The 17,469-nt window shown below is 42.4% G+C and overlaps 1 protein-coding gene across 6 annotated transcripts in view; it reads left to right on the top strand.

Annotated features, from left to right (window-relative positions):
* Nucleotides 1-17,469, top strand: part of VGLL4 (vestigial like family member 4) — a 153,236-nt gene that overhangs the window by 93,460 nt on the left and 42,307 nt on the right. The window contains exon 2 of one of the 6 annotated variants that reach the window (XM_032411952.1): nucleotides 16,957-17,085. The exons of 4 other annotated variants lie outside the window; for them this stretch is intronic. In XM_032411952.1, the coding sequence (XP_032267843.1) occupies nucleotides 17,070-17,085 (16 nt within the window). In that variant the 5' untranslated portion in view covers nucleotides 16,957-17,069. Of the gene's footprint in view, nucleotides 1-14,754; nucleotides 17,086-17,469 lie in introns of those variants that run through there. One more of the 6 variants, XM_032411951.1, reaches the window with a different exon arrangement.

Raw genomic sequence — 17,469 nt, 5'->3', positions numbered from 1 at the left:
TGCTAGGGGGCCTGCACTGCTCTTCTCAAGGAGCTGACAGTCTAGTATTGTGTTTTCTTTATAATCAGTACTAGTTACAGTATAAGAAGCAAGTTGGCATCATGCATGTTGTAAATTAAGATAATCTTTACAGAGAATAGGTTGTGGGTGGGGGTGTTTGGGGCCTGGGGATAAGGATGAGCAGAAGAGAGGGATGGAATTCTAGGTGAAGCTGATCACCAAGGGCAGATGTGCAGATGGCAACAACGTAAACATGTGAGTATGTTGCTTTTCAGGTTGAGTGTCATCATTGGCTCCCCATTGCCTGCATAATAAAGTCACACTTGCTTGAGCATGGCTCAGTAGAGGAGGCTGCTGCACAACTTCCATGCAGGAGAACTCGAGTGGTAGCAGTCTGGTTGGAAGTGGGAGAAGGCAGGGCTCATGGCCTTGTCATGAGGTTGTCTGCATAGCGAGCTAACTTTTACTTAAAATGAGCATTTGTTTGAGGGGGCCTTTGAGGTGCTAAAGCCTTTAGATGGCCAAAGCCCAACCATCACTGTCTTTCTCTGCTTTGTCGCTTACTGCTCTTTCATTTTGCCCTGTATATTCCTGTGGCTTGGTGCTGCCATGCTGTTTCCCACCACTCTGCACTGAGTGCTTGTTTGGTCTGCAGGATTTTTTCCCCTACAAAACTCCTGCTTATCCTTCAAGACCCAGCTGGAGCACCATCTGCTCCTTTAAGCGTCTCTGAATGTCATATGACCTTGGGCAATTTGCTAAGCCACTTCTATGCTTCTTTCCTCCTCTCTAAAATGAGACTAATAAGAATACCTACTTCATAGGTAATTAGGAGGATGAAATGAATTCGTGTATATAAGCTTTTGGAACACTAAGTAAATGCTCCTAAGTGTTACCTATCAACGTGATTATTAATTTCGGGCAGAGTGCGTGGCTCCCTTGTCTGTGCATTCTCTGCACTTGCATGCACTTCCATTACTAGCAGTAAGTTGCAGGGTGGGAGGGCATCGCAAATTCAGTGACAAGTCTCCATTGTGGTCAAAACCATATAGATAGGGTTATTCCATGTATTAAAGAGGGTGGGGTAGGGAGTGCATATTTACCCTATTTTGTAGTCATTCCGGGGAGTCTATCTTGGGATGGAGATGAGACCAGATGACTTAAGGGCCCCTTCTAATGTAAAATCTTTCCTGCCTGAAGGAACCTGTCTTTGGAGGTACTGGGAATGGGTGGGAAGTTGGGGTACAAGGAAGAGACAGGGTAGGATGAGGGAACTGTAGTGAAATCCTAAATCCACTTGACTTTCCGGCTCCTTCTCCCTAGCCCTATTGTGGCTGTAGACCAGCTCTGCTCCCACGCAAAAGCCTCAGGCAAGTCTAGGGTGGCCTTCTGCATCAACATACTAAGTATCCTGCATTAAACTTCTGGGGAAATGAGTCTTACTGCTTCATCCAGGATCTCTCAGAATTAAGATTTGTTTCCTTATATGCCTTAGGGCATACGGAGAAACTCTGCTTAAATGTAAATGCACTGTTTCAGAGATGGCACCGTCTTCAGCAGTCCTTGAACCGCATCGCATTTTTTAATTTTCATTTTTGCAAGTGTGGAAATGATGTTTGCCCCTTTATATTTTGGGGTTACCCACCCCTCTGTACATTCAGGAGGAAACCATTGGAGTTTGTCTGTCCTCGCGTCTCTGTTTCATGTAGCGGGCACAGAACAGCCCTTGGAATGTCTAGGCCATTACTCTGCTGTCTGCACCTCGGATCCAGGGACTCCTGCTGTCAGCTTACCCAGCCTCAGCTGTACCTTTGAAGTGGAGGGCAAGCCTTTCATCTTCGCTCATTTTCACTTAATGACAGCCTGGCCTTTGATCAGCTCAGTTTTCCTCTTTCTTTGGCTTCCTAATGAGTCACTTGGAGGTAAGGAGAGACCTGAAGTGTAGGCCCTGAACCAGCCACAACTTTTATGAGCACAGTGGTTGTTTGACCTTCATATCTTAAGTAAATATACCAGAGGAGTCAGTCCTTCCTGGCCTTTCATTGATAAAATTTGCTCACTGGCTAATGTAAACTTTAAAAGAGAGGTGGAGGAGGGGAGACAGGATGGAGAGAAGTAGAAGTGAAATGTAAGCAGCATCCCCTCCGCCATACTTTAATTTGTTTAATTTGGGGAACCCCCTTCACCTTCAAACTCACCTATAAAACTTCTCAGCATCATGGGGGGATATTGCTTTTAGGAAACACATCAGATTCTACATGCTAGTGAAATCATTTGTTTTCAGATGAATTGTTACAGCTTTTTAGTTTATTATTTAACAGTATCTTTTCTTGGCACTTGATAGGGATACAAAAAGTTCCCCTTGATTGAATGTACTTTTTCATAATGATCTTATTTCCAGTTACTGTTAAACCCTAGGAAACAGATCTGCAGTAGTCCCTTTACAAAGCTACTCTGAGACTCACATATTCTTTGGTTATGCTGCATACCACTACTATGCCATTGTTTTTAATATGAGATAAAAATACATTTGGGTATTATTACTTTTATCCATAGATGAAATTAACTGTTTGCCTCTCCAGTAAATCTGCAATAAATGGTTTAATACTCTCTCAAGCTAGTTAGTATACTTTTGGACTCCAAGTCCAATAGTGTTTTAGTTTTTGGTTGGGGAATGCAAACATCTTTCAGTAATAGCTTATGTAAACTATAATTAATAAAATTTTTCCATAAAAGGACTCCAAAATATACTGCATGCTATGGAAAAAAAAAAAAAACCTAACAACTATATATTAGCTTGACACTAATTTAATGAAGGATATCATGTTATAATTTTTTAGAATTGGTTTATTTTAACATAGCGTGTATTTCATTTGAGTCTGTTTTAAATCACTGTTAAGAATTTTTCTTCTATATGTACCCATTATTATTTGAGATGCTTGATATTCTTCACAACTCAGGTGTTACCCAGGAAATACCTATTAAATGAATTTGGATTATTCATGGGCAGTTGGAAACTCTTAGCATAACTCCTGCAACTAAAAACAATAGACATCTGTATTTTATTTAAAGAAAATGAGTTTTGGTGTGCTGAATTTTTTCCTCCAGCAATAAAAATCATCTTATTAGAATATTAAAAATGTCAAAACAGAAATGTGGATGTAGAAGGCTAATTAGACTTTTAGATCAACCTGGAGAACCTAAAATATGGACTTATACTGGTAACTCAATCTTTATTTTTCCTCTTATATGTTGATAAGGTTGAAAAAAAGTATAGCTTTCTGGCTTTTCCAATTTGTGTTTCTCAATTTATAAAGAAGATCTTTCCTTAAAATGTCTCTTGGGCCTGCCTCTTCATTACCCTCACAGATGTGAACATAGTTGACCTGACCCCCGCCCCCACTCTTTACACGTGCATCCCTGCTCTGTCCCGTGGCTCAGGTGTGTCCATCCCAGAGGTCACTGGCATAGTGTCTGAAGGTTTGCTTTAGCTGTGTCAACACTTATAACGGCTCCCTATCAGTTGCTTATCACACCAAGTCTAAATGTTCTGCCTATGTTCAAAGCCCTTTATTTATCAGACTCATCTATCTCTTTAGTCCTCACTCTTTACTACTAGAAGGAATGAGCCCTTCATTCCAGTTAGATTGAGCTTGTGCACATGTGCACGCACATGGCATCATCCTTGCTCTCTCCATTTATTCATACAATTGTCCCCTCCTGGAATGCCTCTACCCATCATTTCAAGTATCTAAATCCTACCTGTTTTTCAAATCTTACTCCTGACTATTAGAGTTAGAATTAATGTCTTCCTTTTACAAAATGCCCATAGCTTCTCCTCCTTTTTTTTTTTTTTACACACTAAGTTTATTTTTGTCTTCAAATTAATTAAAATTTGCACACTTTCTTCATTATAATTCCTAATATGGTAATTGTTGAAAGATACAGCCTATAGAATCAAAAGCTCTTTGTGGTCCTCAATTATTATTTTTTTGTAACAGCTTTATTGAGCTATGATTCACATACCATACGATTTACCCATTTAAAGAACATATCTTTTATTTTGGCATTTATAATGTTCTTCCTTATAGTTATTTATCTCCATGACTTATCACTCCTACTAGAACTACAGTTCCTTGGGGCAGAGACCAGATCTGAAAATATCTTTGTATTTTCCTCAGTTCCTGGCGTAGTACTCCAAACATACCAGGCACTAAAATGCTTTTGAGTGAAACGTATCCCTTCATTTCTCCTGCCAGCCCTAAAATCTCATACTTTGTTTAGATTGGGGCTAGCATCAACAGTTAGCAATTAGCCTTTAAAATAAAGGCTTCATGTGTCAGTTTCTGGGATGATAGGCAGGGATACAAATCCCACTTAAGTATCATTTTGGGAGGAGGATCATCTCAAGAAGAGAGCTTGGGTGACAGCTTTCAGAGCAAAGGAAAACAGACTAGGGTTTGCCCCTGGAACCTGGGTCTATCAAGTGGCCTGTTGGCTTACCAGCTTTGTCAAGGCATCGGTAAAATAGTGTTTCGGTTAGGTGACATGATTAAGAACACAGCACATGACCCAGACAGCCAGGTTTAGATAATTTAAAGACAGTAAAAACCCAGGAATGCTGACTTGCCAAGGAAGATCTTGATGAAGAAGGTAGGATTTGTACCCTAGCCCAGACCTGAATGAAAGTGAGCGTATGTTTTAGATAGGTGGGAGGGAGACAGAAGAGCATCCCCAGTAGGAGGGAACAGCACATGCAGTGGAGTCTGGGAGGAGTAGTGAAACCCAGAGAGGGAGAGGCTCAAGGCTAGAGGGATGGCTGTGGAGGTCTAGATTACCAGTTTGAAGAATTTCAGACTTTATTTCAGCAGTCCAATCCCTCAGGTATTTTAATCTCTCATGGCTGAAGACTCTCTGCCCAAGGTATAGGTGATGTGAGAAGGAAGAATTGAAACACGAAGTTAGTGCCAATAGCTTTGGTTTGCCTGAACTATACAGATCACTTATTCAACAGATATTTATTGAGCACCTGCTGTATTCCAGGAAAAGTATAAGTCAGCCCCTGATAACATTGGGTATTTCTTTATGTATTTTTTTGTCTTTTTTTAAAAAATAAAGATCTTTTGAGAGAGAGAGAGTGTGCACGTGTGAGTTGGGGGAGGGTAAGAGGGAGAGAATCTTCAAGTGGACTCACCGATGAGCGCAGAGCCTGACACAGGGCCTGATTTCACGACCCATGAGATTATGACCTGAGTTGAAGCCAAGAGTTGGATGCTCAACTGACTGAACCACCCAGGTGCCCCTCATTGTCTTTTATATAAAAAATAATTCTGGGGGCGCCTGGGTGGCTCAGTCGTTAAGCGTCTGCCTTCGGCTCAGGTCATGATCCCAGGGTCCTGGGATCGAGCCCCACATCAGGCTCCCTGCTCCACGGGAAGCCTGCTTCTCCCTCTCCCACTCCCCCTACTTGTGTTCCCTCTCTCACTGTGTCTCTCTCTGTCAAATAAACAAATAAAATCTTTAAAAAAAAAAAAAAAAAAAAAAAAAATTCTGTCCCAAATCAGACTTTTGCTGATTTGTAATCAGGAACTTTATGTTTGATCCAGCTTAGCTCTGGTCTCTTGTATAGCAAATAAAAAGTGCTTAATAAATGAGTAAGAGATTGAGTGATAATGGCAAGATACGTACACCCATTGTTACTACGAAAGGGAAAAGGCTACGTTTTTATAGTGGAGACATCTGTGGACACCATCTTAAGCAAGTAATCAAGCTTAGCTTCACCAGCAGTGGCATAAAGTGACGCCAGGTGCCTCCTCACGTCATTCAGTGAAGTGTGCACAATATCACCTCCCTAATATCTTGCCAAAAATGTTCAACTCGAATGTAATTGTGAGGAAATCATCAGGCCACAACAAATTGTAGGACAGCTAATTGGTCTGGATCTTTTTTTTTTTTTTTTAAGATGTATGTATTTCAGAGAGAGAAAGAGAGAGTGCATGCATGAGTGGGTGGGGGGGGGGGGAGCAAAGGGGGGGGGGAGAGAGAGAGAGAGAATCTCTGCAGACTACCCACTTGAGCATGGAGCCCGACATGGGGCTCGATCCCACAACCCTGAGATCATGACCTGAGCTGAAAACAAGAGTCAGACACTCAACTGACTGAGCCACCCAGGAACCCCTGGTCTGGATCATTTTTAAATGTCAGTGCCATGAAAGAGGAAAAAAAGATAAAATTCCTTTAGATAAAAGGAAATTAAAGAGGCATGACAGCTACATCTAGCAGTGTGTGGTTCTTGATTGGATCTCGATTCTCCCACCACTCCCCCCATACTCTCCGAAAAGAAGGCATTCAGTTCAGAAAATTTGTATACGGATATATGGATTGGTTATTAGATAATGGCAGTATATCAGCTTTACCTTGTTGGGTGTGATGATGATTGTAGCAACGAAGGAGAATGTCTTTGTTCTTAGAAGACATTTGTTGGAGTATTTAGGGGTGAAATATGATACGGTACAAGTTACTTCAAATGATTATAGCAGTTATAGCAAAAAACAGTGTATGTGTGTAGGGAAGACACTGACAAGATGCTTATACTAGGTGAATCTAGGCATAGGGAGTGGGATGTTCCTTGTTCATTCAACTTTTGGTGGCTTTAAAGTTTTTTTGAAATAAAAAGCTGGAAAAAAATTACTCAAATACCTAACTCTTTCACTGATAAAGTTAACAGAATGTTACTTTAAGTGGGTTGCTTTGAATAATCTTCGTGGTTATTAGGCACTTGAATTATGTGCATGCCTGAGTTCTTAATGCTGCTTTCACTCTCCGTGTTGTGTGTCACTCTCTCAGTATTTGAACTGCATCCTATTTTAATCCTTGGAAAAGTCGCTCTGTGGCTTCTGAAACCGGCATGTTTAGCAATGATAAGTAATACAGTGAGTTAATGCATCTCTGTGGGATAACACAATGGCTTTCTGAGATATTTGAGGATATTTGTTACGTCTTAGTTACCTGCCCCCTTCAGCTCTGTTGGGGGTTTGGAGCTGATAATGAGATTTCATATTTGGAATAGGTAGGCCCGTATGTGACCTTCAACAGTCCATATGCCAGTGTGTATAGGAATTTTGAATTGGTTCCTGGGAGCCTCATTTTATTCCTCAGGGTCGGGACTAGAATATATGGCAGAGAACAAGACTGCCTATTTATATTTAGAGACCATAGCAAACATGATGGTATTGCTCAAAAAATCTGTAGCTTTTGAGTTGGAGGCAGGCAGTGCTAGAATGTCACTCAGGACTGTGATGTCGGTCAGCCTTACCCGATGGTGTCAGAGGAGGTACTCTTGGGGCTGGGGATGGCAGCGTGCCTCTGGGTTGGGTTTTGAAAGCGGAGATGAATACGAATTGGCTGAGAGGGATTCTGCGTGCATTCTAGTGCGGAGAAAGGTGCACGGAAGCAAGCATATTGAGTGGAGAGTGTGCCTGGGGAGGAAGTGGTGCTAGTTTACTGAGCACCAGCTATGTGCTGGGCACTGTGCCAAGTGTCTTGTTGACTCTTTGAACTAGCTCAGGGCCTACCTGGGTGTGGGTTTGCATGGTCATTTTCACACACGTGGAAACAGCCATAGGAAGTCAGGTGCCTGCCCCAAGGTCGCCTGCTGGCTCCTGGTGGAACAGCTTGGGAACGCTTTCTCACCCATGCTCCTTGGGCTGTTTCTCCTGACCTTTTCAGTTAGTTGGTGGAAACTGTGTATGTGCGAACTTTATGAGAGGAGAGGAGCTTTGGATGGATAGTGAGAGTGACGTTTGGAGAAGTCTCCTATGCCCCCATCATCTCATCCTTTATTTAAAAAAATTTTTTAGAGTTTTTTTTTTTTTATTTGATGCAGAGAGAGCATGCGCACAAACGGGGAGTGGCAGGCAGAGGCAGAAGCAGACTCCTCGCTGAGCAAGGAGCCTGACGTGGGACTCGATCCCAGGACCCCAGGACCATGACCCAAGCCGAAGGCAGACGCCTAACCAACCGAGCCAGCCAGGCACCCCTCATCTCATCCTTTAAATGGGAATGTTATCTGGTGGAATTAACCATAGTACAGTACATGGCCTCTTCCGGGCTGGGAACTTTCTATAAGTTTTCAGTGATCCTCACAAAAATCCTGGAAGGTAGATGAAGAAATGGGGGCTCACGAGAGAGGTGAAGAGACTTTGCCAAGATCACACCTTTTTCTGATTCCGAAGCCCACTTTGACAGATTTTCTCTGCACTGGGCTAGTGTGGTCAGGGTACTGAAAGAAGCAAGGCACTCCTGACCACGGGCATGGTGTTAGAGCGAGCCGAGCACGGGCAGACTCTTCTATAGGCAGACTGTGATGAGTCCATTCCACAGGTTTATGGGGTATCAGGAAGGAAAGCCTCCAGGCTCACCTTTCCCTCCCAAAATTGTCTTCTTTCTTTTTTTTTTTTCTTTCCTCCTCCAGTGGTCAGTGGCTCATTGTAAGACTTAACCCTCCAGGAGCCCCTGGCCCAGTCATACTCTCCAGAATTCCTTTCACGTGAAGAACGTTTTGAAAATGCAGATACTAGCATATTTCCTTCGTTGTTTAACCTGTTGAACACCAAAGGGCTTAAAGGGAGAGTTTCTTTGGGTTATTTTTACCCACTTACATTACCCACTTACATTTACCATTTCCCCCACAGCTTAATATCTCTATTTTATGGCAACTGGAGTCCCTCAGGGGGCAACTCAACTGTTGAAGAGGCTAGAACAAGCCTTTTTCACTTCACCTTGTTCGGTGATTCCTTCTAAACATTTATGAGCTCTACCATGGAGGAGATTCAGCCTGATTCTAATACCATCTGTAAAACCTTCTATAATTCTCCTCCTTCTCATTAACAGTAACATGTCACAAAAGCAGTTTTTCTGGTAAATATAGTGAAGAATTTCTGCTGTTATAGGGTCTTTTCCATTAAGGAGGGTTCTGTACGCTCGGCGCTAAAAGGTTCTTGGGCTGCCTTTATCAGGTCACGTGTTGGTGCCAGGCCCTCAGACAGGGATTTGTGAGGACATGTGACACATTATGTCGATGTTCTAATATCCAGGCAGACACAGCCCTTCCGGCTTCATCGGTACAGGAAAGCAGGGCTCGCACTCTGAAACTAGGCTTCCTGATTGACTCTGAACCCTCTGCAGCTCTATCAGAGTCAAGTCTAGGGTTGGAGGACCAAGAATAGAAGTTGGTGTGGTCATTGGTCTGGCTCAGGAAACCAAGGATGCAGACAATTGTTTGATCTTTTTGAGTCCCAGTTATGATTTACGAAAGCCAAAACCCAACCTGATACCGAGATCTGCTGATCTTCAGCCTAATTGTGTCATTGTTAGATACCTGAGTTTTTCTTTAAGCTGAAGTGTTATGTATAATAAGACATTAATTTCAATTCTCTTACTTGGCGATAATTTCACCGAGGTTACAGTATTTTTAAAAAAGATTTATTTATTTATTTATTTATTTATTTGAAGGGGGGTGGAGGGGGCAGAGGGGAAGCAGACTGCGGGAACCTCCCCCCTCCAAACATGGGGCTTGATTGTGATCTGAGCCGAAACCAAGAATTGGATGCTTAATGGACCGAACCACCCAGGTGCCCCCGAGGTTACAGTGTTGCATATTCCATGAAGATACAGTTAAGTTTTAAAGTGAATTCAGTAGAGTAAATGACATTACAGGGACTTTCTGTTTTTAACTCCAAACACAGCAAAATTATTTTAAGTGGTATAAAACCTCCTAATTAAATGAATAGCAACATATGGGTGTGAATATAATTTTTAATTGACTTCAAAATATCTTGAGTTAGTACTTTTTGATATTCAGATTAACCTTTCTATTCAACTTATTTAAAGTATTTTATTGTCTATTCAGAATGGAGATTGAGAATTCTAGACATTTTACTGTTCCCGTGGGGTTATTTTTTACCCTTTCTGTTCTAGTCCCTATAGAATTACAGCTGTTTAAAACCATTAAGGATTGTAGACATCCTCCACCCCGATGCACCAGCTGCACCTGCACTGTCTTGGAGCAGGTGCTACCAGACTTGCTCTGTAGGGGCTGTCTCTTTCACCTGTGTGTCTCAGAGAGCACCCTGCTCATTTGTGCTGAAGCGCTACACTTTTTCTGGAGCCCAGCCACTCTATCGGTGCTGACCCATTGGTCTCCTCTCCTCTGCGGCGTCTAATCCCAAAGCGGCATCCCTGCATCTTGACCAGTCCTGCCATGTTAGGTGAGCTGGAATAGACGAGGTGGCTGAAGCTGTTTGGTTCCAAACTGAAGAGCTTTCCCCTTTGAGCCAGACCTAGGTTAAGACCTGTCCTCACCACCCTTCTTCCCTCCCTAGTCTTTCCTCTGTGTGCTCTTCAGCTCTGGCGTCATAACAAAGCACCCCAGACTGGGGGCTTAGCAAATGTTTGTTGTGTCACAGTTCTGGAGGCTGGAAGTCTGAGGTCAGGATGTTGGCAGGGCTGGTTTCTTCTGGGGCCTCTGTCCTTGGCTTGCAGATGGCCGTCTTCATGTTAATGTGGTCTTCCTTCTGTGTGTGTCTGTGTCTCTTCTTAGAAGGGCACCAACTTACTGGATAAGGGCCCACCTTAATGACCTCATTTAACCTTAATTATTTCTGTAGAGACCCTGTTTCTAAATACAGTCACATTCTGAGGTACTGGGGTTAGGACTTAGAAATTTTGGGGGGACAAAACTCAGCCCATAACACTGCCCTTCTGGACTTCCCGCCCTGCTCTCACCTTCTTCCTCCCCTTTACCTGTCTTCCTCCCACTTCTTCTTTTTCTTTTCTTTTTTTTTTTTAAAGATTTTATTTATTTGAGAGAGAGAGTGAGCTAGAGAGCACAGGCAGGGGGGAGCGGCAGTCAGAGGGAAATGAGGGAGATGCAGGCTCCCCACTGAGCATGGAGCCCATCCCAGGACCCTGAGGTGATGACCTGAGCCAAAGGCAGAAGGTTAACCCATTGAGCCTCCCAGGTGCCCCTCCCACTCCTTTTCCTTAACCTGTAAAGCATCCTGCGCAGCTAAAAAGAATATGAAAATGGAGTGATCTCCAATGCCATGTGTCTCCTTCCAGCTCTTCTGTGGATCAGCTTTGTGACCTCGAGCAATTCTCTTAATTCTTAAAACACTAGTCTCCTTAGAATTCAGGAATCATTCTTACCTTCTTGCATTATAGGACTACAGTAAGAAAAAACCGGAGTAACAGGTCCTATTTTTAAATGCTTTAAAAATAAAATATACTGACATAAGATACAGGAAAGCTCAGACAACGTGTAACATTTACAGGATTATTTGGATTACTTGAAATTCTGATTATAATGGCCTATGTTTCAACTCCACATTTTACTGTGTTTTGTTATCCTTAATTATATTATTAGCAGTCAGCAATATACCGTAAGCGTTTTTTTGTTTTTTTGTTTTTCTTTTTTCCTGAGCAATCTCCTTGTTGCTCTAAAAAGACCAGAGCTGCTCAAATCATGCTCAGCTGGGGGCCTGGCCTCCCCCGCCGGGCTGACTGCACAAGAGTGACCTTTCGCTGAGGGTTGGCCTCCAGATGTGAGATGGGGCTCTGCAAGTCTCCAGCTGTGGCTCTGGGCTTCCCGAGCGGCGGTGGGAAAGGGGTGGGGGCGAGGGGGCGCGGTCACTGAGTAGTAGAATCGCTTGTAATCCCTGCGCCTCGGGCAGACACTACGTCACGACTTTTATCTCTGCTGGCTCGCCCGGTTTCATCATGTTGCCTAACAGCCCTCCGTACAAAAAGAAAAAAGGGAACCAGAATGGGGATAGCCACCACTTGAACTGTGTGAAAGAGGTTGACTTCACTGTCTTCTCTCCAGCTGCTAGTCCCTGAGACAAAGAAGTATTATTTGAAAGAAAATGTATAAGCCCCAGGCTGCTGCCCTGCACGGTCTTGAGTGTGAGAGGAGAGTGCAGTTGTTTTATCTGGGTGACTCTCGCCAGTAGGGTGATGTCAGTCTGGTCGCCGTGGGTTGTGGTCAGACAGGAGACGTTTCCACGTAGCCCAAAGGCTTGTGGGTGTGTGGGGGGGAACCGAGCTGTGGTTTTACTTTGATTTAGGTTCAAACATGATAAAAGGGCTGGGGAGGGGAGTAGAACATAAAAGTCTTTTTTTTTTTTTTTTGATCTGAACATAAAGTCTTAAGCACAGCAACGATTTAAATTGTGGAAGAAATCTTTTGAGCAAGGAAGGCAATCCAGATTTTTGTGAAAAATCTACCCTTAAAAGTTACAGCAAGATACTTTTTTTGTTTTTCCTACAGACGTACCTTTCCCTTCTCCGTAAACACAAAGACACTGTCAATTCAGCCTTGTGTTGTTTGACTAATCTTCAGAAAATGACAATAAATGCCATGATTTTGATTAATTCCTCATGAGGCATGCCACAGTCTTGAATGCAGTCACAAATCCTTGTATGGCACTTGGCCCGCAGAGTTGGTGAAGAGGTACTGTGACCAGGAGCTGAGGGACCTGGGTTCTAAAGCCACCTCTGCTTTTCCCTGGAATCCCTTCCTGTCTCTGAACCAAATCAGTTGCCTCACCTCCATGTTGAAGGCCCTTGGCCTTCATCGTTCAGTTGTATAAAAGTTGAATCCACATTTTGTGGACCAGATTATATTTATTTCCACTTTCAGTTTGCTAACTACAACTCTCTTATGGTATTTGAGTAAGTGAGTGAAGCTCAAACACTGAGAATTAGAAGTGTATTTGATTTTTAATTACATCTCGTTCAAGGACGAGATAAGTTAAGAATACTTAGTGGGATCAGTTTTTTCTCCTGTTGTGTAAAGTGTGCCCTATAAAAGTTTAGTATTTCTTGATCAGCAATTAAAGTATAACTTAACTTTGGAAGATATACATTACATAGAACGGAGATGTTTAGAGCTGAAGTTAGGCCATCAGGGTGATGTAATCAAACCATTAATTTTACAAATGAAGAAGCAGAGGCTTACAAGACACGTGCTGTTTTGAAGGCCCTCCAGTTGGGTTTCATAATGTATCCAGTCTAAGATGCACCATTATCTCGTGTCCCACTAAGAAAGAAGCTGTCTTGCTTATTAAAATATGCCAGTTGATTGTAAGACAAACTTCAAGCTTAGCTCTATTAAAATGTAGGAAGTAAAGAGTCTTAGAATCTTTGCAGGATTCTGAAACTAGGCCACATCTTCCTGGATCTTGTCCCCATGCCTTGCTTTTCTCCTGCTTTATTCTGACTTGAAAGCAGAATTTTCTTGTAATATTTCACCAGAATCATTATACGGCACATCATAAAGCTAAGCAATTATTTTTATTTCTCTGTTAAACTTTTTTTCTTAAATTGAAATTAATATATGCTGATTCTTGTGAAATCTTGGACCAAAAATCTTTACTCATCTTCCATTGGAAGACATATTTAAAAATATTTTTGATCCCTGTATTAGAACTGCCACCATGACTAAAAACAGCAGTTATGTAATCTTTGTATCTATTGGGCATTTTTCTTCAGTACCCCATCCCTAGTTAAAAATGCCAAATACATTTTGAAAATTGAACTTCCTTTGTTATAATCAGAATTTTTTTTTTTTTAAGTTAAATTGACAGTTGTAGTGAGGCCAACTTGAGAAACTTGAAACACCAGGCTACTCAGATCTCCTTTCTCCTGTTTATTTCTGAAAAAGAAAGATAATCCTTTCTCCCTTTTCAATTACCAAACCGTTGTGAAATTTAGAATACACATTAGTTCAAGAGCAAAAAGTCTTTTACACCTCAAGGTAAATTCCTTTTGGTGTGTATTCTTTCCTCCCCTGCTTGTGGTCTGGGTCTGTATAAATTTCATCACTTGTTTCTCTGAGGGCCCTGCACAAAGCCTTCAGCATGCAGCAGGCGCTCACACACACAGTCTGATTACAAGCTGAGCTGGAGCTTAATAGAACTCTGATGAATCCAGGTGCCTCCATAACCTCAAGCGGTTCCTTCCCTGCTTTGCCTTTTCTTAACTTAATAATATTTAAAAAAAAGTTATCTGACTTTAACATTGTAGAGAGCTGTAGCTATCATAACAAAAGGTTTATTTTCATTCTAGGGGAAAAATGAATAGATGCTTGTTCTTATGTAACAGTTCAGTGTAAAAAACCTGAGGTAGGAAAGGTACTAATAGTACTAGAGTTTTTTTCATCAACTTATGAATGTATTTTTATTTTTTATGGGTGAGGGTAACAACTTTTTTGAGATATTCACACACCAACGTAATTCACCCGTGTAACGTATACAATCCAGTGGTTTTTAGTATATTCACAGAGTTGGGCAACCTTTACCACAATCCATGTTAGGACATTTTCATCACCTCCGAAAGAAACCCTGCATTCACTGGCAGTCACTTCCCATTGCTTCTCCTCCCACCCCTCAGCAGCAGTCACTAATCTACTTTTTTGTCTCTTCACATTTGCCTATTCTGGACATTTCATGTCAGTGGAATCAGACAGTATGTGGCCCTTTATGTCTGGCTTCCTTCACTTCGCATACTGTTTTCTAGGTTCATCCATGAATCAGTACTTCCTTGCTTTTTATGGCTGAATAATGTTCCATCATATGGATAGATTGCATGTTTTCTGTACCCATTCATCAGTTGCTGGGCATTTGGGTTTTTGGCTATTATGAATAATGCTGCTATGAACATTCATATAAGTTTTTATGTGAATATGTGTTTTAATTTCTCCTTGTTATATGCCTCAGTGTGGAATTGCTGGCTCATGTGGTAACTCTGTGTTTAACCATTGGAGGAACTGCCCAGAATTGTTTTCCACGGCAACTGCACCATTTTGCATTTACACCAGCAATGCACGAGGGTTCCAACTTCCCCACATCCTTGTCAACACTTGTCACTTTCTGTCTTTTGATTATAGCCCCACTAGTGTGTGTAAAGTGGTATCTCATTGTGGTTTTGATTTATGTTTTCCTGATCGCTAATGATGTCAGACATCTTTCTATGTGCTTATTGGCCGTTTGCCTATCTCTTTTCCTATTTTTAAATCAAGTTCTTTTTATTGTTGAGTTTTGAGAGTTATTTATATATTCTTAAATAGATCTTTTGAGATTCCTTATTTTATGGCATCTTTGATCTTTAACATATCCTATAACTCTCTAATTTGGGCGCCCCATTGCCCTGCCTCATTGAGTCATTCATGCAGTGTTTACCATCCATCTCCTGTGTGGAAGATATTGTGCTTTGCATTCTCGAGTATATAAAATGAATTAAATGTCCCCTGCTTCAAGGAGCACAGAACCAAGAAGGAAGGGAAGTATCATAGGGATAAATTTCTATGGGTATTCAGAAGAAGTGATGACTTTTAGATTGAGGAGTCAAGGAAGGCAACGTGAAGGAGGAGGCATTTTAAGTGGCCTTTGCTGGATGCATAGGATTTAAGTATAAAAGATCGGAGGAAGAAACTGAGGAAAGGCCTTGGGGTTAGATGGTGAGATCTCTGTGCAGTGATGTCCAGTCTGGTTTAACTTCTAGGGCTGACACTCTGAGAGCTTACAAAGGGGGATACTAGGAACAAAGGCTGGGAAGGCTGTGGGACCACTTGTTGGGTATGAATGCAGAAGCAGCCTGGAGGTTATTTCATCAGTGACTGGCAAGCCCTTGGCTGTTTGGGGTCCTGGTGGGTTGGCATGGCCAGAATGCTGCTGTGGAAGATGGAGTTTACAGAGATCTGTAGGATGATGGGGTGACTAAAAGCAGCACTGCTGAGTTTCTGGCTTGGAAATGGACAAGTGCTTTAGAGGACAAGAAGGCCTGTAGTGAAGAAACTCCTGTGGAAACTGTTTAATCTCATGGTTTCCAAGTTTATATGACCATGGGTTCACTTTCTGGTGTTTTGAGCATATGACACCTTTGCATTTTGCTGCCTTCATTCAGTGTTACACGAGTAATAATTGCTTAGTAAATGTTGGCTGGTTGGTACTTGATCGAGTACAGGGTTGTGGATCAGAGTTGGGTTACTAACCCTGACGGCTGAAGGAGGTGTTAGGTGTTGGCCAGCCCAGCCCCTTGTTGTAGGCAGGCCTGAGAGGGGAGTGTGTGCCAGTATTCAGCCGGCCCGAAATGCAGTGCCAGTGTCCTGCTAGTGTCTTGATTCCCAGTCTGTGTGTTCTCTTCAGTTTTTCTAAAATAACTTTAACCTTCATTTGCCACTTTGACCATAATAAAAGCAAATCCCACTTTATAATACAAGGTGTTGCATGAGGGTCCTTGAGTGGAGGCCCTGAAATGAATGAGGGGACGTAACTGAAAAGACCTGTTTCTGCACTTGTAACTGTGAATTTCTTCCCTTCTACCCCTAGTTCCTTTGCTCCGAGCCATGTGTGGGCCTTGCACAGTGTTTACAAGGGGATGTCACTCTGATAGGCAGAGGGCATGGGTTCTTGCTTACAGTAAACCCACTAACTGTGTGAACCTGAGCAGGGCCCTCCATGTCTAGGGGCTCAGTTTTCTCTGTCCAAAGAGGGAATCCAGGTGTACAGGACCCCTTCCAGCACTAACAACATGCTCTAGGGGGTTTGGTACAGTTTTGTCACAGCCTCTAGGGAAGAAGAACCACCTGTGGTTCCTCTGTGGGTCTTTTACCTATCAGGTTAGAAATCCCAGTGTTTCCAAAGGATTTCTGTGCACTTTCTTCTTTCTCTGTCAGACACCAGCGATTTGGTCTTAAAGATAAGCAGTGCTCCATTTGATGAACTTAAACTGCAAACAAGCACAAACGAGCTTATATTAAGATGGAAATTGGGGAGTGCAGTGGGAATGTTGTTCTAACTCCAAGAGTTTTGCTTTTCGCTGAGCAGTGTATGCTAATGTTGTAATGGGTGGCTCTTCTTTTTTTGGTGTGATTTGAATTTGTTGCTGTGGTGGCAGGTTTCCATGGCAACTGCTGTTGCTACACGTCTGGCATCTGATAAAATGGTTCCCAAAGCCCAGGGGTCCAGACAGAGCCCAAGTACTCCTCATCTCCGCTGAACCTGCCAAGGATGTGGAGAAACACAGGTCAGAGGGCATGGTGGCTCTGTGCCATGTCGATGAGGCTTGATTTGCAATTGCTGAGTTCCTGGGGTATCATCAGGGTTCCTCCAAAAGTTAGCCGGGCTACTGACGTTTTACATTGGAAATGCCCTCTCCCCTTTCTGTGGAGGTGGAGGGTACAAGAGAGGAGAGCATATTTGGAAAGAATATTTTCTGATTTATCACAATACAAATATTAGCATGGCTTTTTATTTGCTCGCTTTAAAAAAAAAAAGATTTATTTACTTATTTGAGGAGGAATGGGCAGAGGGAAAGAGAGTCTTAAGCAGACTCTGTGCTGAGCGTGGAGCCCGACATGGGGCTCGATCCCATGACCCTGAGATCATGACCTGAGCCCAAATCAAGAGT

Source organism: Phoca vitulina, unplaced genomic scaffold (assembly GCF_004348235.1).
Source record: "Phoca vitulina isolate PV1807 unplaced genomic scaffold, GSC_HSeal_1.0 scaffold13, whole genome shotgun sequence".
Taxonomy (NCBI): domain Eukaryota; kingdom Metazoa; phylum Chordata; class Mammalia; order Carnivora; family Phocidae; genus Phoca; species Phoca vitulina.
This window is presented reverse-complemented; position numbering and strand designations above follow the sequence as displayed.